Source organism: Sturnira hondurensis, unplaced genomic scaffold (genome assembly GCF_014824575.4).
Source record: "Sturnira hondurensis isolate 20B ecotype Veracruz unplaced genomic scaffold, ASM1482457v3 Scaffold0003693, whole genome shotgun sequence".
NCBI lineage: Eukaryota > Metazoa > Chordata > Mammalia > Chiroptera > Phyllostomidae > Sturnira > Sturnira hondurensis.
This window is the reverse complement of record NW_028076324.1, coordinates 11,446,926-11,469,378: the sequence shown is the minus strand read 5'-3', so window position 1 is coordinate 11,469,378 and position 22,453 is coordinate 11,446,926. Positions and strand designations below refer to the sequence as shown.

General features: G+C 47.5%; 1 protein-coding gene across 1 annotated transcript in view; it reads left to right on the top strand.

The window, feature by feature from the left end:
• CFAP92 (cilia and flagella associated protein 92 (putative)) overlaps positions 1-22,245 on the top strand; it is a 31,363-nt gene extending 9,118 nt beyond the window's left edge. Inside the window, exons 6-14 of the mRNA XM_037042723.1 lie at positions 2,215-2,364; positions 4,372-4,556; positions 8,080-8,981; positions 11,888-12,082; positions 13,886-14,183; positions 17,088-17,252; positions 17,848-18,057; positions 18,135-18,290; positions 21,970-22,245. Coding sequence (XP_036898618.1) covers positions 2,215-2,364; positions 4,372-4,556; positions 8,080-8,981; positions 11,888-12,082; positions 13,886-14,183; positions 17,088-17,252; positions 17,848-18,057; positions 18,135-18,290; positions 21,970-22,032 — 2,324 coding nt within the window. The 3' untranslated portion in view covers positions 22,033-22,245. The remainder of the gene's footprint in view (positions 1-2,214; positions 2,365-4,371; positions 4,557-8,079; positions 8,982-11,887; positions 12,083-13,885; positions 14,184-17,087; positions 17,253-17,847; positions 18,058-18,134; positions 18,291-21,969) is intronic.
• Positions 22,246-22,453: the final 208 nt, after the last annotated feature.

Here is a 22,453-nt window from a genome sequence, read left to right as displayed (position 1 = left end):
AATTAGTATCTACATTTAATCATTTACTCAGTATTTTTTAATTTTTTAAATTTTATTTATTAATTTTTAGAGAAAGGGGAAAGGAGGGAGGAAGAGAGGGAGAGAAACATCAATCAGTTGCCTTGACCAGGACCCAGCCCACAGCCCAGCCATGTGCCCTGACCGGGTGTCAGGCGACACCCAACCAACTGAGCCACACTGGTCAGGGCTACTCATTTATCATAAACAACCTTTTTACTGAATGCTCACCACATACCAAACCTTCCACCTGGGGCTGCCATTACAAAATGTGATAAAGGCCCTCATTTCTTAGTGAGCTAGTGTGGAACATGATGTTGGGAGACATTTGCTAATAACTATTAACAGGTTCTCCCCCAGCGGAGTGTGAAGCTTTTTCCAACAATACCGAGGAAAATGCAAAGCTACTCAGAATGGAAGATCCTTCCATGACTGGATGAGGAAGGACCAATGATATTTTGGGGGTGAGAGTGGAGCCCTGCCTTGTGCTAATCCTGCCCACTCCCACCATGAGCCATGTAGATTTTTAGTAAATTCAGTTACATTGGAGTTTATGCAATGCAGGTGAAATGAAAGGAATGCTTGTGTTTATGAGCACATGTTACACATCAGGCTGTGTGCTTTGGCATTTATTACTTTATTTCACTTAAGATTCATAATGATCACTGTGTGGTGGTATTACTGTTCCATTTTCCACACAAGATGACTGAGTGGTGAAGTAATTTGGACAAAGTTCTAAAACCAGAATTCTTTGGAATCTTGGGAGAGTGTTGGTAAAGCCAGGATCCTAACCCACACCTTCAGACACCGAGTCCATAGCCCTCTCTGGCTGACAGTGTACTTGCCCTTGGCCCCTTGGAGTCTAAGAGGGGCCTGGAGGAGGTGTGTCCTTGGGTGCTGTGGGGACCATGGAGAGAATGGAGGCCCAGCTGGTGGCTTGGGTGAATGGGATGGGTACAACCAAGAGGAAATGTCATTTAAAAATCTTAATTTAAAAAAGTTGTTTTTGCATTATATTTATAGATTAATTTTAGGAGAAATTGACATTTTTACATTGAGAAGTTCTCCCATCCTTGATCAGGCTGTATCTTTTTATGCAATTCACACTTCCTTTATGACTTTATTAATGGAGTTATTTTCTTCTTCCTGTAAGTGTCATAAATAACTCCTATAAATGAATTCCTGGATATTTTAGAAGTTTAGTTTTAATATTTTTATTAAAAATATTATTTTCCATCATATGGGGCAGGTGAAGTAGGCGTCTCAGGGTGCAGGAACGGCTGGTGCAGAAGCGGGTGATCGTAGCAACAGATGGGAGGCCAGGGCCCTCGGAAGCCAGTTGGGTTTCCGACTGATTCCGAGAGCACTCACCTGCTTATCTGATCACACTTGCGTATGATTTGCCTATTCTTATGCCTCTGCTTACTTTTCTGTTGGGTTTCACGTTTTTCTTATGGACTAATAATCTTTATTTTTTACATCGTCTGGATAATGACACATAGTCAGTTACATGCATTATAACATCACAGACTGAGCTCTGTTAACTTCTCCTTGTACTCTGCACATGGTGTTTGATTTGGTAAAATAGCTTTTTAGCTATTCCTTTCTAGTTCTTACTTGTGGTAAGGTTTAAGGAACCTTGCCTCCTCTGAAGGTCAGTAGAGTCTCCTATGCATCCCTGTAATGCTTTCGAAGGTTTTGTTTCCCATCTTCAGTCTGCAGTTTTTTTTGCATATGACACAAGATGTCCGATCATTTCATTTGCCTCCAAATGGACAGTCAGTATAATTAACTGACTAGTCCATTCCTTCCCCCGATTTGAAATGCTACCTCTGGCATCTACTGAGTCCCCTTCTGTGCCAACCTGGCTTCCTGGTTCATTCCATTGGCTTTTACCCAATGGAACCAACAGCTCATGGTAACTTTAGCCCCCTCTGCCCATTTCCTGGGGGGTAGCAGGAGGCGAGTCAGGAAACCCTTCAATTTCTCCCTGCATGTAACTGGCAAATAAATGGTCAGCTGCCCACACGTAGACACCATTCTGGATGCTGGGAAAGGGCAGCGGCACAAAGCACGGTCTCTGCCTTCACGGAGCTTCCAGAACCTCCCCAAACCCCTGCAGCCTGTGTGTGTTTGAGTGTGGCAGCTTGAATGTGAGCTCCTCATAATGCTTATTTCCCTCTTTTGATTACACAGTTAAATGGAAAGAATCAGGTCGGGGTAAGAAAGACCTTAAAAGAAGGAAGAAATATCAAGCAGAAGAGGACATAGACCCCAAGCCGGCAGACCAGTGGAAGCGGTGCAGGGTCTTCTCCATCCAGCTGGGGCTGATGCCGCTGCTCGCAGGTAGCGATGCCTGTTCCCAACAGCTTCTGGTAGTTGTCACATGTGACCAAAAGTCCATAAACAGGATGCTCATGGTGCCCAGATCCCTGCCCTATGCCACCTAACTTCGTGCTCACAGCCACCTTAGCAAAGTGGGGGTGTCTCTGTCGCCGAGGAAGTGGAGGCACAGAGATGTTAAATGCATTTCTTTAGAGATCACCGAATGAGTACGGATGAAGCCAGCATTTGAACCCAGGTCAAATTTCAAAGTCTAAGAAAACCTGTGAAAATAATAAATGCGGCAATTTTGCTAAACAAGATGCTGCTTTTTATTAACGTGTTTCTACATGTTGTTACAAAAACACCTAGTAAAGGAAATTAGGAAAGGGAGCCGGTATTTATGTCCCAGGATTTACTTCCCATAACAAATTCTGGTCCTCCCAGTGAACTTGCGGTCGTGTCAGGGGCGCTCATCCTCATCGTCACTGATTTCTTTCAGAGAGGAATCAAACTCAGAAACGTTAAGCACTTACCTGAGGTCACACAGCTCAGTAGCAGAATAGGTTGATTGTTTTGCTTTGTAAGATCTATCACAACGTACAAAGTAGGTTTTCTACAGTTTGATAAACAATGAATAGGTATTAATTAAATTCATATGTTTTGGAGATGGAAAGCTCAGAATATATTTTGGGTAAAATTATGGGACTTTGTCTTTTTAAGGAAGGGGTAATAATGGTGAGAAGAACCCTCCTGTTTTCCTCCTTCGAGGATAATTTCAAACCTGTTTCACTGTAGGGTTTGGGGGGCGGCCATTATGGCTTGTGTGCGCTTTCTTGTGGCCCGTCTTCAGAAATTCAGGCTCCAGTCTTTTCTGAGATGGAGCTGACAAAACTTGGTGTCGAGTTCCACAGGTGGCAGGAAAATCCTCGTTCTCACACGCTCTTGGGTTGATACTGATGCATTATGAGGAAGTACTGTTCACTTTTTATTTTTCACTTTTAAATGGATTTTTGTAAATCAGTTTTCACCTAAAGTTGGGCATTTCCGACTGACTGCCTCAGTACCGCCCCCCACCCCCTGCCGCCATCAGAATCCTTTCCAGTGAAGTGACATCTCAGAGACTCTTAGCCTCTCTCACGCTGTGTTCTGGGGAGACCAGGCCCCCACATGGCGGTCACATGCTTCTGCTGGGAGCAGGCGTCAGGAGAAACATTCCATGGTCTTTGAGTCCCCAAGAGGACCCAGAGATCCTCCAGGTGGCTGAGCTCTGGGTGACCTGCCTGACTTTGCTCCCTCATTTTGCTGTGAGAGGAAGGAGAAGTTCACACAGGCTTGGCCACAGCAGTTAAAGCGACACCAAAGGACACCAACATAGACATTAGTGTGATTTGTTTTTGAATGTTCTATTCTCAAATGATAGCCTGGAGCATTACTCTCCAACAGAGCTTTCCACAGTGATAGAGATAACTTGTATCTTCGTTGTCCAATCCAGCGGCTCATAGCCACACATGGCTCCTACACATTTGAAATGTGACTCCTAGGAAGAAAAAACTGCATCTTAAATTGTATTTAATTTTAATAACTTAGAATTTAAGCAGCCACATATAGCTATTAACTACTGTACTGGACAGCACAAGTCTAGGATGGTGAGTCTTAATCACCTGGGGAGCTTTCAAAAGTCATAGTGTGAAGTCCAAGTAGACCAGGCTGTTTTGGGTGGCACCCACGTGTCTGTATTCCTTATTGTGTCTCATAGGTGATTCAGGAACTGCTTGTATTACAAGATGATCATCAAGATTAAATTACAAAAATTAAATCCTCTTAGACAATTTATGCAAACTCGATCTGAAAAACAGGTGTATAACATGCTGTGTGCATGTGTTTCCCAATTTTTAAAAATATTTCCTTTTTTCTTGTAATTTGATCACTAGCCCTTCTCAGCTTGCCAGTCCCTCTGTGCTTGTCTTGGGAATGTCGCAAGTAACAGTCTAACGCTGTGTGTATTGTGTACCCCCTCCCCCCGCCCAGGTTGGCAGACCATCGCGAGTCACGGTAGTGAAAAGTCTGCCAGCATTTTAGATTGTTTGTTGACTTTAAAGACAGCAGTTCCTATCATGACGGAGGAGCAAAAGCAGGACTTAAACCCCCTGATCATAAAGATCAAAAGTGCTTCCTGCCTTCCATCGCAGCCTGTGCCCTTTCATGAACTCGAGGTAAGACGAGCCAGATGAACCAATGTGAGGCCTCCCTTTCACAGCCAGTTCCCCATTGTGTGTCAGTTTTCATCCCCCCATTGGCCTTACACTAGATGTAAAATCATCCCCTTTTCACAGTTTAGGATCTCAGAGCAAGATACAAAAGAGGCTGGGCTTCTGGGACTGGGAGCTAGAGGGCTTGAGGTCTCCCGCTACGGCCTGGGCGTCCTGCAGGTGGAGGCAGCCACCCTCCCCTCAGCAGGAGCCCCAGGCGCCCTTGTTAGGGCCGCAGGGCCCACTCACGGTGACCCAGCCAGGTTTGGCCCTGCTGTTTATCTTGGAAGTTCCCTTTTCCCTCTGTCGGTGGAGTCCCTGTCCCTGGATTCTGTGTCTTCCTCGTGCTTTGTTTGCTCTCCGGTTAAGCTGGAGCATATCTTCCTGTAGCTTCTGGAGGAAAGATTAAATGCTGGGAGGTGTGCTTGGGCTCCTTCAGCCTAAGGACTCATGTCTTTGATGTGTTCTTAACTTCTCGATCCTTATCTTTTCTATTTTTACCTTTCTGCTATTCTATTTGTACAATAATTGCATTCTGAAACTCCAGTTAGGTATATGTTAGATCTAATCTCATTCTCTTCCATTGCCTCTTAGTCAACCCTTTATATTTTTTGTATCTTTGTCTTTTTTGTATAAACATGGGTAATCCACTCAGCTAAATATTTAAGTTCACTAATTTTCTCTTTAATTTTTTTACTTTTTAATTTAATTTTCAGTTACAGTTGACATACAATATTATGTTAGTTTTACATGTACAAAATAGTGATTAGACATTTACATAACTTGCACAGTGATCATGACCTGTCTGGCACCATACATGGTTATTCCAATATTATTGACTGTATTTCCTGTGCTGTACTTTACACCCCCCATGACTATTTTTATAACTGGCAATTCGTACTTCCTAATTTCTTCCACCTTTCTCACCCAGGAGCTCAACCCTCTTCCACCGGGCAACCATCATTCTGTTCTGTGTATCTATGAGTTTGTCTTGTTTGCTCACTTATTTTGGGTTGTTCTGTGCTTTGTTTTTTTGGATTTCACATATAAGTGAAATAATATGGTATTTGTCTTTCTCTGCCTTACTTATTTTACTTAACAATACTGTTTAGGTTTGTATTCATGTTTTTGCAAATGGTAAGATTTTACTCTTCTTATGGCTGGAATAGTGTTCTATTATATATATGTACCACTTCTTCTTTATCTATTCATCTATCAAAGCATGCTTAGGTTGCTTTCATATCTTGGCTCTCATAAAAATATTGTAATGAACATAGGGGTGCCTATATTTTGCTATATAGATTTCATTTGATTTTTGTCTGCAGTGCTTTATAGTTTATAGTTTTCAGTGTATAGGTCTTATATATCTTCCATTTAATTTCTTCTTAAGGATTTTATAAAAACTTATACTATTTTAGGTAATGTTTAAATTTTTATTATTTTATTTTTTTAATTTAATAGTTGTTTTAAGTACAGTTTTCTGTCTTTTACTCCCATCCCAGCCCACCCCCCCAAATGCTCCCCACTTCCCTCCCATTTCCACCCCCCTTAGTTGTTGTCCATGTATCCTTTATACTAGTTCTTGTAAATCCTTCCTCTTTTCCCCTGAAATTCCCTCCCCTCTCCTCTGGTCACTGTCTGCCTGTTCTCTATTTCAGTGTCTTTGGTTATATTTTGCTTGCTTGCTTGTTGGTTTTGTTGTTTAGCTTCCTGTTAAAGATAAGATTATATGGTATTTGCCTCTCAATGCCTGGCTTATTTCACTCAGCATAATGCTTTCCAGTTCCATCCATGCTGTTGCAAAGGGTAGGAGCTCCTTCTTTCTTTCTGTTGCATAGAATTCCATTGGGTATATGTACCATAGTTTTTGGATACATTCATTTATTGGTGGGCACCTAGGTTGCTTCCAATTCTTGGCTATTGTAAATTGTGCTGCTATGAACATTGGGGTGCATAGGTTCTTTTGGATTGGTGTTTTAGTGTTCTTAGGATATAATCCTAGCAGTGGAATTGCTGGGTCAAAAGGCAGGTCCAATTTTAGTTTTCTGAGAAAATTCCATACTGTTTTCCACAGTGGTTGTACCAGTCTGCAATCCCACAAACAGTGAACTAGGGTCCCATTTTCCCCACACCCTCTCCAATGCTTGTTGTTTGTTGCTTTGTTTATGATGGCCATTCTGAGCGGTGTAAAGTGGTATCTCATTGTGGTTTTAACTTGCTTCTCTCTGATAGCTAGCGATATTGAGCGTCTTTTCATGTGTCTCTGGATCCTCTGTATGTCCTCCTTGGAGAAATGTCTGTTCAAGTCCTTTGCCCACTTTTTAATTGGGTTGCTTGTCTTCTTAGAGTGGAGTCATGTAAGTTCTTTGTATATTTTGGAGATTAAACCCTTGTCTGAGGTATCATTGGCAAATATGTTTTCCCATAAATTTTTTGAATTATTTGTTACTAATAAATATAATTCTTTCTTTTTGTCATTTATTTATTTTTAATATATTTTATTAATTATACTATTACAGTTGTCTCAAATAAATAGAATTCTAAAGATTTGACCTTTATAATATTTAAATTTTTAAAAACAACAAATGTATTTGTTTCATGCATCTATTTTAATACTTTAATGCCTTTTTGCATCTGGTTTTCCTGGTAGTCCTTTTTTCCCTCATATGTTTTGTGATTTCCACTCTGATCTCACATTCAATGGGACTTTCTCTGTAGAGCTCCTTGAGGCCTAAGTCAAAAGTGGATTTCTACAGAAAGGTTTCTAAATGACTTTGCCCAGGTGTCTGGGAGCACTACCAACCCAGGACTGTTCTAAAATAAAATTTCAGCATCAGTGCAAAGTAAATAAGGCACATGAAATATAAATTTGGACCACAAACTTGTGTAACAACTTTTGATCATAAAATCTTAGCACCACAATCAAAACATGCAAGGTTCCCTCTTTCTGCTTCAACACAGCTCTGCCCCTCCTTCCATCTCATTTTCCATGCTCTCTTAAGCCTCAGGACTCTCTGAGTCTTTCTTCTCCTGCGGCAGCTTTCTGCTCAGATGCCTAATATGGTAAAGATAAGCCTGTGCCAATGCCCCCAGGTGTATGCCTGGAAAATACGGTTTATTTATGTCCTCCTTTTCTTTGCCTGGCCTTGGTCTAAGAGCTAGAAATATAGATGTGAAAAAGGCATGTGGCCTGTCTTGATGGCACTCACGGTTTGGGAGGAAGAAATTGTGACTAATATTTTTGAGCCCTTTTCTTGTGCCAGCCACCATTTTGGGTGCTTTGAAATATGTCACATGTCACTCAATCCTGGAAATGACTTTGCAGAGCAGTCTCTCCCATTGCCAAGAGGAAACCCAGCCTGCAGGGGCTGGGCTGGTGAGGGTGGCCCCGGGATCTGAGCCTCCTGCACGGGGAGCCTTCCTCCAGAGGAGAGAGAGTGACTGCCCCTGCAGCCCAGTGCCCGAATGTCTCCCTGCTCTCTCACAGAGGCTCTGCAGCCCCGTGTACTGCAAGTACCAGTTTCACAAGACTCCAGTTCACCAGACTGAGGGGCAGCCTCATGGAAACCACATCTCCTTCCAGGACATCAATGTCATTTTCCTTGGCGCAATGCACCCCAATGACCTGAGGGAATACCTGGAGGGCCCTCCCATGGTGGTAGAAGTTCACGACCGGGACCGAAAGTCAGAGGAGTATTCCCGGAAGCCCACCCTGTTTGGGGAGGACCCTCTGGATTCATACATTAACTTCCAGGCCCTCATCTCTCCCAAAGAGACAGAGAGCAATCCCTTTGAATCTCAAAACAAGATGTGGGACCCTTACGGAGTAGCCAGGGTAAGTTTTGCTGAACTCCTCCTTGGCCACAAGTACTTGAACTTGGCTATCCCCATCCACAGCTGTGAGCCCAAGCCCATACACCATAACCAGGACAGCAGGAGCAAGAAGGTTGTGGGGTTTAAGGTCCCTACAGATGCCCATCATGGCCCAATGCCCATGGGTAACTACCTAGAGGCCAACTCCCTGCTCAAGCTTCGAGTAGACATCTCGGTGCCACTGCGGGCCATGGCAGAGGCTGCCAGTCCAGACCTCACAGGCACCCAGTTTGGCCGCATCATTTTCATATTTGACTCCAGGAAGTCCCTCCTCCTACATAGCCTGCTGCAGGACATCACCCTGATCAATGCCAAAGCCCTGGATCTGGACTCCTGCCCTGTCCCAGCCATCCAGCAGATCCTGTTAGCCTTTAAAGTGCGGGCAAAGATCCAGGAAAGGCGGGACCTGGATGTGCTCACCGGCTTCCACCTGCTGGACGGGAAGATCCACCTCCTCATTTTGGAAGGCATAGCTGACCAAGGCTTGAAGCGGCTGTGGGACAGCCACCAAAGTCGGTAGGTGGCATCTGGAGATTGAGCGAGTGGAGAGATCTTTCAAAACCAAGCCCAGGTCCCCTGTCCTGCTCTGTGAGAGGGATATGTCCACTCATTTCCTCTTGGGGTTTGTTATAAGATGCTCCTCAAGGCTTAGGAACTGGGTTTTATAGCAAGAAGAAGTGATTGCCTTTAGGTGAAGGCAAGACTTTAGAGAAGGTGGTTCAGGAAAATGGGTCCAGCCTTCAGCCTTCTGAGGAGCCTACTTGGTTAACAAGGAGCAGAATGTTTTGTATGGCCCTGGTGCAGGTTTATGGGGCCAATAAACTGTGAATGGGGGAAGAAGAGTGTGCTTTATGGCCCTAAGGTAGACACCTCAAAGAAATAGATATCAACTCCCCCAGGTAAGACATATCTGATTATTTTGAATCTAGAGGGTCTGCCTAGACCTCAGAAAATTCCTCCTCCATTCAGGAGCACCCGCTGGCCGCTCAGTGGGGTCATCGTAGGGGCAACTAAAGTGCCTGGTTCTGGGCTAGAGCAAGTGGCCTCTCATGGTCCTTCTGTTCTTTACTTTTGGTGACACAGTAATTCTCTTTTCCTTCCATGCTTGTCCAGTATCCTAGTTTGGATAGATAGAGCCTCCTTCCTTTAGTCCACAGGTCCCCTGCCTGTCCTCAGAGCTCAGATACCCCAAAACCAGATGTTAATACCGGCAGAAAGGTTTGAAGTTGAGTCTCCACACCCAGCAGGGAATGCCACCCTGGAGGGCCTTTTTGGATGTGCTGATGGGCCAAGAGACACTGGGGAGAAACCGGCCTTATGGTGGTTATCTGCCCAGGAGAACTGAAAACGTATGTCCACACAAAAACACGCACGTGAATGTTCATAACAGCATTACTTATAGTAATCAAAAAGTGAACACAGCCCATATGTCCATGAACCAATGAACAAAATGGGATTAACCACACAATGGAAGGTTATTCAGCCATAAAAAAGAAATGAAGTACCAATCCACATACTCCAACATGGATGAACCTTGAAAACATTACGCTACACATCAGTTGGGAAGAATTGACATCATTGCTATGTCAAGCCTTCCGTGAATGTGGTATGTCTCTCCATTTATTTAGATCTTTAATTTCTTTCATCAGCATTTTGCACTTTTCAACATGTATGTTTTGATATATTTATATCTAATTTTTTAATTTTTTGAGTTATTTTAAATGGTATGGTATTTTTAATTTTGGTTCCCAAATGTTTATTGCTTGCATATAGAAATACAATCATTTTTTTCTTTTTTTAAAGATTTTATTTATTTACTTTTAGAGAGAGGGGAAGAGAGGGAGAAAAAGAGGGCAAGAAACATCAGTGTGTGAGACAGACGTTGATTGGTTGCCTCTCACACAAACTGGCAACCTTTTGGTTCACAGGCTGGTGTTCCATCCACTGAGCCACACCAGCCAGGGTGATTTTTCTTAGTTGATTCTTTGGGATGTTCTTGGTAGATTCTTGGGGACTTTCTACATAGACCACCATAGCATTGGCAGATAGGGATAGTTTAGTTTCTGCCTTTCCAAACTGCATGTCTTTACTTTCTTAGCATGCTGGCAGGGACTTGCAATATAGTTTTGTATCAGAGTGGTGACTTGCTGGCCTTGTTTCTGATCACTGGGGGAGGTGATAGGTCTTTCTCCATTGTATATTGTGTTCAGGGTAGGGTTTTGTAGATGTTCTTTGCCAATTTGGGGAAGTTTTACTCTATTCTGAATTTATTGATAGTTTCCTAATTTGATAGCTCACATAGTTTCTAAAAATCAATTCCAGATAGATTAAAATTTTATTTGAAATAATCGTAGATTTAAAATAAGTCACAAAAATATTATAGAGAACTTCCATGTACCCAAAACCGTGTTTCTCCCAATGGTGGCAGCTGACATAAAGTGTCCTGTTGGTGGGCACACCAACAGACCACATTAGACCACAATTTTTTTGGTCTTTCATAGTTCACCAGAAAAATCTATTTTTGAAAATTAATATTATAACAGTTTTAGGTGATAATAATGGAGAACATATTCATGACCTCAGAATAAAGAAAGATTTCTTGGATAAGACAAAAATACAAAGAATAAAGGACAATAACTCTGGTCGGTGTGTCTTAGTTGGCTGGAACATCATCCCATAGGCAGAAGGGTCATAGGTTCTATTCCCAGTCAGGGTACATGCCCAGGTTCAGTCCCCGGTGGGGGCACATACAAGAAGGCAACCAACTGATGTTTCTCTCTATCTCTCTCTCTCTCCCTCCCTCCCTCTCTAAAAGCAATGAAAAAAAGTGTCCTTGGGTAAGGAAAAAAGAAGAAAGGAAAATAATGATAGATTTGGCTCCATTAAAATTGATAACTTCTGTTCATCCAGAGACACCATTACAATTGTGAAAACACAAACCACAAATAGAGAAAAAATATTTTTGATGTGTGGAGCTGGTATGCTGAACATGTAAAATGCCTGTGAATTAACAAAAAACATTTAAAATATTCTAATGGAAGAATAGGCAAAATATTTGAACACATACTTCACAAAAGGAGAAACCCCATGAAAAAACACACAGACCCACCAGCAGTCAATGCAGGATGGGTGTGTCAACAGGTTCGACAAGGTGTGAAGACAAAGTGTGCCCAACACAGCGCGTGGCACAGCAGGGTGCGTTTGGAAACCACCAGGCTGGTACAGTGAGGGCAGCGTAGAGGATGAGGGAGGGGCAGTGGGGCCTCAGCAACATACAGCATTTCCACTGCCAGTCTCCCCTTCGAGGTTTCAAACAAGCAATGAATGAATAAATAAAGAACTAAAGAACTGTCAGCCGGAGCACGGCGGCAGCATTCCAAGAGCCTGCAGAGCAGCAGCTGCCCTGTGGCCTCCTCTTGCAGAATCTCCACATCACAGCACAGGAAGCACAAGGTGCTCTACAACTCCCAGCTGCTGTTTCAGCACCGCCTCTACGCAGACCTGGAGGCCGTCCTGTACCACGTGCACCTCTTCAAGCCAGTGTCACGGCTCGTGAAGCAACGGGAGCTGTACCTGCAAGACACCGTGATGCAGAAGGCCTTCCAGGCCCTGACCAGGTAGGCACCCCAACCTGCCTGTGGCAGCGACCGTGGGCAGGGCCTGACCCTTAGCGGTGCAGTTGCTATTTACACCGAAGGAGCTGAGCCAGGGGCAGAGTGCTGTTCCAAGGAAGCCCAAGCCCGTGTCATTTCCACTATTGCACACGCTCTCCCGAGGGAGGAAGCTTGTTCTCTTGTGCGACGGGTGGTTTGCTTTGCCCTGGGCGTTCTTCAACAGGACGGCTGTTCAGGGGGTACGAAGAGAGGGTGGCAGAAGTCTCCGCAGGAAAACTGAGAAAACGCTGTTGGGTGATCATGATGGGACGGCAGCACCACTTTTTATTCCCAGGCCTTCCTTTCTCAAGAAGCTCAGAGAATTCTAAATGAGCGATTTTATGAGTCTTATTCAACTTCTGAAAAATTAGAGTTATATGAATGTAGGTAAAATGCAACGATGAATACTTGCAAGCAGTGGGACATAATGGAGAGGATCGTACCATGTCTTCCATAAGTGCACAGCTATCAATATTTAAATTTAGGGCAAAAGAGGTTTGCCTGACATTATGAGCACAGCCTGGATTCCCCCTCCGACTGTAGAAGAGCTCAGAGTTGCACTGTTACTGCAGATTCCTCTCCTGGGTTGGTGGGTATAGCCATTCATTGATTCATTCAACTAATTTTAACTAAGTATGTTGTATGAGCTGTCCCCATTTCCCCCTCTGCTCTGGGGGGAGAAGCCCAGCGACACCCAGTGGGGACAATTTCCCAGATTAAGGCCTGTGCTTCTGCACCTTGGAGCCCTCGGCGGACGACGGAGCCAGGCAGACGGAGCAGGACACAACAGAAGAGGCTGCGTGGCGCGGCCCATGGCGGAGGCATCCCGCCAGTACTGCACCACCAACCCGCCATGGCGCAGGTGCCATGCTCCAACCCAGGGGTTCTACCCAAGCTTCGTAAGGACTCCATCCGCCCACGTGGCTGTCTGCGCCTGGGAGCAGGACTTGCCAAATCTTCCTGCACAGCACCATGAGGTGCACAGGTGTGCAGTGACCAACCTGGCTCCGAGGGGGCACACAGTGCCTGGGTGTGTGGTGGACGCATCACTGTGTGTACCCCACCAAGAGTCACACCTGCTCAGGGATGATGGCAGGAAGCCCCACCTGGGGCTGTGGGCACCAAGCAGCTAAAGCTCACTGTGTAAGAGGCAAAAATGCAGTCCTCTTGTCACTCCATTCCAGGTGAGAGGACAGGAACGCGCAAGAGACCCATGGAGGAGACAGAGGGGTGGTGCCTCTACTGTTAAGCAGCCCAGGCCTGCAGTGACAAAAGAGACCCTGGGTTGGGTGCTCACCAGAGGCTGAACAGAAGCTCTACTCTGAGAGGCAGGACCCTCCTGTCTAGGCCCTTCTCGCCCTCTTCCAGCTGCCGCACCCCAGCTGGGTCCAACGTGTTCCCCAGGAGAAGCGGGGGACAGAGCCCCACTCCCACTGAGTCCCATTTTCTATGGTATCCTCCAGCTCCCCACTGCCTGGGTCTGAGCTGTCCGCACAGAGAAGAGGTGGTGGTGTTCCCCAGGCTGGGTGGGAGCTGCCCCAGGTGTGCCTCCTGCAGCCTTCTCAGAGCCCCCTCCTGCTACTAAGGTGTCAAGGAAGGACAGAAGGGAATGGCAGCTCTCAAACACGTTCCTTCCCCTTCCTGTAAACGCATGCTTACCAGCCAATCCACCTCCCTGAGTTTTCATTTCTTCTTGTAAAAGGGGGATGGTTTGACCTGTCTTGCAAGGTAGGTGAGGCTGAGTAGGGTGGCCCTTCTGTGTTCCAGGATCTACTGCATCTGCCGTTACAGCACCACCCTCAGGGAGGTGGTCACCAGAGACCTGCTGCCTTCCTCCGCCATGATCAAACACTTGAGCCAAGAGTTCGGGTTGCCCGTTTCGCAAGAAAAGCTCATGGACAGAAAACCTTTGGCCATCTCACCTCATCCCGCCCCCAATCTCAAGGACTTTCGAAGCCAGAATTCCACCCACACTTTTGACATCCTCTCCCACCAGGAGAAGTACCCGCAGCGGCGGAACACTGTGATGTTGAAGAACAAAGGCCAGAAGCACAACCTAATCCAGGTGGCACTCTCTCTTCTCTGGGGTCAGGGGTCCCAGGCCTGTGCCCCACCTGAGCCGTCCAGGCGCGGGCCAGGAGATACAGGGCTGATGGCCAGACCTTGCACCGGGCGTCTGCCTCTGGCCCGTTTCTGCTTTCCCGCCCTGGGGTCCAGGCAGGATGAGCAGGAAGTGCTGGCTGCAGCGCTGAACCGTAGCAGAAGCACTCGTTCCTAGCCTGGGACCCCCATCCTCCTGAAGGGGGAAAAGAACTGCCCTTAGGGGTATTACCTCAGGCCCCACCGTTTATCTTTGAGGAAGAACTGTCTTGCGCGCGTGTGTGTGACTGTGTAACATCTTACTTAAGCTGCTAAGGGCATGGATGTCCCAGAAACACAGCAGATAAACTAAGTCTGCATGAGAAAAGGAAGACAATAAAAGATTGAGAAGCTGATGAGGTGATGGAAGGCTGGGCGTTACGGGGCCTGAATAGCCAACAAGAACCTCCTTCACCCCGTGCCAACCCAAAGCACAAAAACACCAACATCCACGGTGTGTCTTCAGGTTGCCAGTCACCATCTGTCTGTATGAAGCCACCTGCCCCACTCCCACCCCAATCTCTAGCTTAAAAAAAGTCCCTTAGGAGTGTGTAAACATGTGTGTGTTCTTTATGATGCCCACTAGGTCAATCCCTGATGTTGCAAATGGTGAGATTTCATTCTTTTTTATGGCTGAGGAATATTCCATAGTATATATGTACCACTTCTTTTTATCCAATTATCTATTGATGGGCACATGGTTATTTCCATATCTTGGCTATGGTAAGAATGTAGGGGTGCATATTTATCTTTACAAGTTAGTGTTTTGGCTTTCTTTGGATAAACACCCAGAGGGGAATTGCTAGGTCATGTAGTAGTCCTATGTTTCATTTTTGGAGGTACTCCACAGTGGCTGAACCCATTTGCAGTCCCACCAACAGTGCGCAGGGGTTCCCTTTTCTCCACATCTTCACCGACACTTCTGGTTTGTTGATTTACTCATGATGGCCACTCTGACATTTTTTAATTGAACAGTTTGTATTTTGGGTGTTAAGTTGTATGAGTTCCCTATAAATTTTGGATAATAACCCCTATCAGATGTATCATTGGTGAATATCTTCTCTCATTCAGTAAGTTGTCTTTTGGTTTTATTGACAGTTTCCTTTGATGTTTCTTTTTTCTTTGTAATCCTGTCAGCTGTTGCTTAGTAAATTCTGAGACTATTGTTAGGTGAACAAGGTGTTCATGATAGTTATGTCTTCTTGTTTTTTCCTCCATATACAATATCCCCTTTGGCTTCTTTTGATAAATTTTTGCCTTGAGTTACGTGGTTAGATACTAAAAATGCTGCTCCAGCTTTTCTGTTGGGCTTTCTGGTCCTTTTTGCCTAGTTTATATTCTTCCTCCTTTCCATTTCAAAGCCCTCTCTTTTTATCTAAAGCAGTTTTTAAAAATATGTGATTGTGAGCATCTTTTTTATTAAATGTATTGGGGTAAGTGTGGTTAGTAATACTGTATAAGTTCCAAGTGTACATGCTATGACACGTGATCCGTACACTGCGTTGTGTGCATGCCACCCAAAGTCAGATCATCTTCCGTCCCCAAATATTTGACCCCCTTTACCCTTTACTACTTCCCCGCCTCCCCTTCCCTTATGACAGCATATTGTTAGCTTTAAAAAAAAGTCCCATGTGAAATTCTTTAATTGGCAAACTTAACTCATTTACTGTAACTACTATTAGATCAGGCTTTCAGAGGCCACCTCATTTTCTCTGTACAGCGTGCAAGGTAATCAACAGAACAATTGTTGACCAGAATTTCAACTTCAAACTTTTCTCCCCTGGCTTTATCCACTAGCGCTAGAATTTTGAAGGAACAAGGACTTCTGGTTTTATTAATGGCAGACTGACTAATTCAGACCACCCTTCCTAAAAGACAACCAGAGAAACTTAACAAAATGCTAAATATTCCAATTGAAGCTACGTGTGGGCCATGACAGGAGCCTAGCTTAGACAGCACCAGCTTCTGAAAGCTGATCCGAGGCCTGAGTTCGGCCCCTTACCCCGCAGCCCTTGGCCTGCCCTCACCTTCAGTCCTGTCGCTACAAGCCATGGGCGTCTTGTTCCTGGACCAACTTTTCTGTCATGTGTGAAACACAGATTTATTTAGTTCGTCTCTGGATTACTTTGCACTCTCTTACAGAAATTCCTCAGAGATTCCAAAGTCAGGACACTGGGGCTTGGACCAAAGTCATGTTAATAAGTGAGTCAAGGTCAACCTCTTGAGCTAAAAAGAAAAAATTAAGCAAAAGATAGTTATTTTCCTGGAGGTTGGTAGGCAAATGAAAGGCAAGCTGCACAGTAGTTAACAATTAAGAGTAAAACTCTTCCTCTTCCTCTTTTTGGGTCCCAGCTACCTGTCTCTGCAACCCCCTATTTTACCTTTTGTGTCTTGCCTCATTGCTGTTTCCACTCACAAAGGAAGCCAACAGACTGTCGTGAGGCTCCAGAGAGAAGAGGGTAGCCTTCCCCGTGCACACAAGCGTGGTCGAGGGAGGAAGTCCTTGCGCTTCAGCTCCCCTCTGCCCTGCACACAGCATGAGAGCCTCAAGCCTCTCCCACTTCCCACCATCTGAGCTCTAAGCTCTGGCCAAATTCTCTGTGTTCTGGTTCCAATGACCTGAGGCAAATGTCAAGTTTCTGGCCCACTGACTTCCTCTGTTGACAGTGAAGGACTGGTCTAGATGGCCCTCTGGCAGGGCTCTGTGATAAAGTGGTAGCCCCGGTATTTAAGAATCAGTACCTGCAGCCATGTCCCAGAGCTGGACTCCAGCAGGTGGCTGGTGGTGAAGGGCACCTGTGTGGGTAATGACTGGTGTCTCTTTCTTCAGAAAAACATCATGGGAGCCTACCAGGTCAGCAAGAAGCCTCCAAGGTCTGTGGTGAAGGTGATTAGGAGTTCAGCCCCTACCAAAGATGCCGTCTATAACTACAGTATACAGACTCTGAGTTCCACAGAGTTTGCCAAGAAGGAGCTGTATCGAGAGATGGCCAAGGTGAGTGAGAGGCTTGGAGAGTAGGAAACAGACACAGGCTTATGCTCCAGACAAGATAACTGCAGTTGGTCAATCCCGTGAACAGTTTCCTCTCTGACCACACATCTGGGAGGTCTGTGGGAGATCGCCAGTGTGTGGACAAGAGCCACTCAGTTAGAGGGAGTACCCAAGGGACCAGGTGCTGGGAAAGGGGCTCTGTTCCCAACTAAATGTAAACCCTCGCATGTAAGGGGGAGCTGAGATGTCCTCAGCCTACGCTCAGATATTCACAGCTACAAACCACTGCGAGTTCTTCACCTTGACAGAGCATTTTGTTGCTGCTCCTGCAAAGCAGCTGTTACCCTGAAGAAAGAGCTGGCCTAGGCTTTCTCACATGGTGAATTTAGAAAGAGCTTCTTCTGTCAAGAAGGACAGCAGAACGAGCCTCCCAATGCCACTGCACAGTTCAGTGCCTGTGGATGCCCCGTTCACGTTGTCAGAAACTATCACTATGCCCTCAGCCGTCTCTAACACCTACCTGGGGACCCGAGGCTCAGTCAGGCCTCTCCTAGTCCACCACTGCCCTTCCAACCACATGCCTGCCCCTCATTTCCAGGAGCCGAACAGAAGATTCACGTATTCACAGAATTACCTCTCAGCCATGGTGGAGCCCCAGGATTCAAAGGAAGAGGAGAAAAAAGCCCAGAGGAAGTCCCGCCAGGCCTGGCTTACAGCCAATGGATTCCAAGTGACAGGCCTTCATAGGTCCACCGAAAGGGACCACGTCAAACTGCTGCCCATTGGCGCCACCACAGAGCCAACTGAGGTGCACAGGCAGGAGGAGCAGGGTGTCAGGTGGGGGCGCCCTAGGACCTTCCTCCTAACTTGTTGTTCCTGGTTTAGGAGTGGAGGGAAAATGCACTGTTTTCTAACATGCTCCAGCCTGTGCTGGACAGGGAGAGGTGGAGCTGGGACCGGCGCCATCAGGACTTTGATCTGTACAAGAAGCCGCCGCCTTTCCTCAAGCTGCCGGTTGCTCCATCACTGGGCCAGAAACAGGTAACAGATGAGACCTCTGCAAGCTGAGCCTTGACACTGTCAGCAGGCAGAGCTCTGGGTGGCTCTCCAGCTTCACAGCATCCTTGTTTTAGATCCTAAGAGAGAGAATCAAGGTTCAGAATGCATCTGGCATAACAGACTGACTGCTGGGCTGGAACTCAGGAGACCTGAGTTCTAGTTCCAGCCATAATATTAACTTGCTGTGTGACTTGGGGCAGGTCCCTGCCTTGCTCTGGGCCTTGTTTCCTAAGTATACAAAGGGAAATTGGAAGGAAAGTCCAGAGGCTTTCTGAGCTTCACCACGGTGTTACCCGTGACTGGTCCCTGGAGGCCCAGACAACAGCTGGGGCAGAGGGTCTGGGACCTTCCAGCTCCCTTCCAGCTCGGACGCTGCCACCTCCCTCTGTGGGCGGGACTGAAGTCTTGCTACAGCCATCCTCCTGAGTCCCCTTTTCTTTCTTTCCATCCCTCTGTTTATAAAGAAAGACCTAAAAACAATTTATTGGTTGATAGAGAACCACAGCCTGTTGGCTAGGAGAGCCAGAGTGTTTGTTCAGGGAATAGGGATGGGTTTTCTGGCAACTGGATTTGCCACCAGAAAACCCCTTCCCAGAAACCAAGAAGGAATAAGAGGGATGCACTTTCTTCCTCCGCCCACCCCCACAGGCAGCTCCATGGCTAGGAGGAAGGGCATCAAGCTCCTGAAATCCCTCTCCCCTCACTTGGACCTTGCTGTCTCCCTGCAGAACAGGCCCCAGGCTCTGGGGCTGTGTGCAGGTCCCCTGCTCCCCGTTGGTGTCTCAGGCTGAGTCCCTGCAGCGGTCCAGCCTAGGAGTGCTAGGCTGACCTTGCTGGCCAGAGCTTGCTGCTGGGCCCCACCACAGGCCTTCCCAGCACAAGTTCCCTGGGCCCCTCGAGTAGCCCGTGCACACTGCTGAAAGCACAAAACAAGTACGTGATGGCGCCTTCCCTTCCCACAACGTGTTTAAGAAAAGCTCAGAAATGGCAGGTGAAAAAGAGAGCCTTGAACAGGTGACCCCAGCCTTTTAAGCTCAACTGGACAAAGAGAGAACCGGTTGCTGCCAGGGGACTTCCATGCCACAGGGCCTAGAATGAAGGCCTCATTCCTGAGGGCTGCCCGAGGAGGGGGGCGGTCTGCATGCTTTCCCAGCTTCCCCAGCGAAGGAGCTCCTTTCCCCAGAGCCGTGTGAGATGGTATGTGCTCTTCATTTTGTACAGAATGCCTCCTGGCCAGCACTTAAGAACTTGAATTTCATTGGAAAGTTATTTCCTAAGTCACAATATTTGTTAACTCTCACCTTTTGAAAAGTAGTTATCAAAACCCTGGCAGAGTGTCCAGGCCAGCCCCACTAAGCCAGCTCAGGTCTCAGCATCCCCTTTCTTCTCTTTGACTATTTCTCTCATCACTGCACATTGCAACTCCTACTTGGAGGAAAAGACGGGAGCCTGGCTTCCTCCTCCCACCTCAAGGCAGCAGCTACAATGGGCTCTGAAGAGCCGACTGAGGATTGTTTTGGGTGGTCCCCAAAACACCTAGGAACTGGACCAAATCTTGATACTTGCCAGGGTGCCGAGACCCAGGACGTTCAGCCAGTGATCGCAGAGGGAGCCTGGAAAGAGGCACAGGCCTGGCAGTGCCGTCTGAGGACACCTTCCCCCCTCCCTTCAAGAGTAGAGGGCAGTTCTTGCAAAGAAAGGCAAGAGAAAGCCCAGGTGGGAACAAATGTATGTTGTCATATCCCAAGCAGCACACCCGGAGGGATCGACAGCTGGGCTCAGAAGCCCCATGGCCCTGCACTGGGCACCTGCTCTTCAGGTTTTAGGGCCTTCTTCTCGCAGGGCCAGGACAAAAGAGGCTGGAGGCCATCACCAAAGGATGGTTCTCAGGATCATGCTCTCATCCATTAAAGGCTGGCAGCACAAGCCCCAGTCTCCACTGTGAGGTCTCCTAAACTAGCAGCATATCCTCAAATACCAGGTCTCAGGGTTCCAATCTGTCTCTGTTCAGGATCCAGACAGCCGTGCACAGAGGTAAAAAATCTAGAAGAGGCTTCCTCGGGCCAGGAGAAAGGCCTCCAGGTGAAAACTGGGAAGAAATAGTTCAATTTAGAGTAACCCCATGTTCTACACCTGGAGCAAGCGAAAACTGCCCACCAATGGGCTGTGGCCTGGGGGCTGGTGGCAGCAGGGACCACCGTCCCTGTGCTTCAGGACATCCAGCCCGGACGGTGGGCACAGAAGTGTGCTCGCCTCTCTAGAACTGCGCTTCAGGACATCCAGCCCGGACGGTGGGCACAGAAGTGTGCTCGCCTCTCTAGAACTGCTAGGACACTTCCTTAATCTGTTCATCTAGATTTTCTGGAGAATCTGGGAGGGAAAAGCAGACGGTTTGTGATCTTTCTGCACTGTGATAAGAGAAATACTGCTGGATTATTTTTCCAACAAAGTCAGCCCATGGATGGCCCACCACCTCTCCCAACCCCCAGGAAGTGATTTGGGGGCTAGAGATAGAGGCTTCGTTCTGGATAACAAAGGGCTCATCCTGTGAATTCCTAAAAACTCCTAATTGTGGTGGGTAGGGGTACAAAGAGGCATTTGGTCAACAAATGGGCCCTTCCTCTATGAATCAAGCCTATTTCAGGAGAACCCATTTCCCAACTCCACAGCACACAGACGGCCCGGTCAGCACCTTGGACAGTGCCTGGTCCGTGGCCGGGCCAGGAGCTGCACAGAATTCTGTTCCCCTCTTCACCACCTCTTGGCAGCAGGGCTAGGTTCCGTGGAGGACACATGACACGAAGCCTCGAAGCCAGCAGCACTGTAAGGGTCAGAAGGAGAACCTGAGCCGCACATTCTAAGACACGGGGACATAGCTATGGAAGAAGAAGAGCATCCCAGACGAACTGAGAGCACAAGCAAAGTCCCGGCACGGTCTGGGGCAGCAGCCTGGTACATCCACAAGAGGGGTAGCCGCATCTCTGCCACACTGCAGGGGTGAAGAGGCAAGGGGTGCTTTCTTCCTCCGTGAACTGCCCTGGGCAGATGCCAGCAGGGTCCGAGCAAGGGCGCTGACCAGGCTCTCATCCGCAGGCCCTGCCTGCCCTCCTGTCTCAGCCGGCCCTCTGCACCAGAGGCAGGCATCCGTGAGCAGCTCAGTCGCCCACAATCAGCCCCTCTCCGCCCTCCTCTGAGCAGCCCTGCTCACGCTTGTTCAGCTGAGATAAGGTGACAGGATTCTGGAAATAAGCTTCTGTGCAGAAGATGTCAGCCAGTGGAACCGAGGTCCGAGAGAACACTGGGATCTCTGGGCCATCGAGCGCCCTTTCCCTGGTGACTGACCTCGAAACTTCAAAGAATTCCTGGGCAGCCTGTCTGTGGACAAAAGGCCTGGCTCGGAAGTTACCGTCTTGGGTTCCAGTTCCAGCCTTGAGCCAAACGACCTGTACCAAGGGCAAAATGCTCAACACCTCTGAGCCTCAGTTTCCTCCTCTGTGAGAGAGACTTCAGGATTCTTTTGATGACAGGCTGCTGTGGGTCAATGCCAAATCCCCAGCAGGTGCTCGGTGATGGCACCCACCCCCTCCAACAGGGTGAGGAGGGCAGACAGGGCGAGAGCACTAGGTTTGGGACTCATCACTAACCCACCCTTTCCTCTCAGGTAGGAGGACGAAAGGGAACAGCCCTGTGTCCTGAACAACACGGACCCTCCCACCAGAGCTGACAGCGCCCGCCACAGGCCACAACCACGACTCCGCACACCGCCCCACCACCGGGTCAGCTGCTACAGGTGCCCTGCACTCCACCCTCCCTGGCACCACAGCTGGGGGCCAAGGCCGCCGACTCACCCAGCCACTCCCACCTGAGATTCCTCCATGATGAACGACCCCCTCCCGCAACCACCAGGCCTCATTAAAGTGCAGCAGGACAAAGCCAGTGTCAGGTCGGCTGCTGGTGTGCGGGTTGGACAGGGGTGGGGGTGGGGTGCTGTGCAGCGTCACCTCCTGGCCATGGTTCTGGAGCCTGCTCTCTCGAAGCAGCTGCCGTGCCGTACAGGTCGACGAGATGCTGGCCACCTGCTTCAGTGGTCTGGGAACACAGAGGCCCAGGGTGGGGGCCTGTTCCCTGAGACCCACCGCACACAC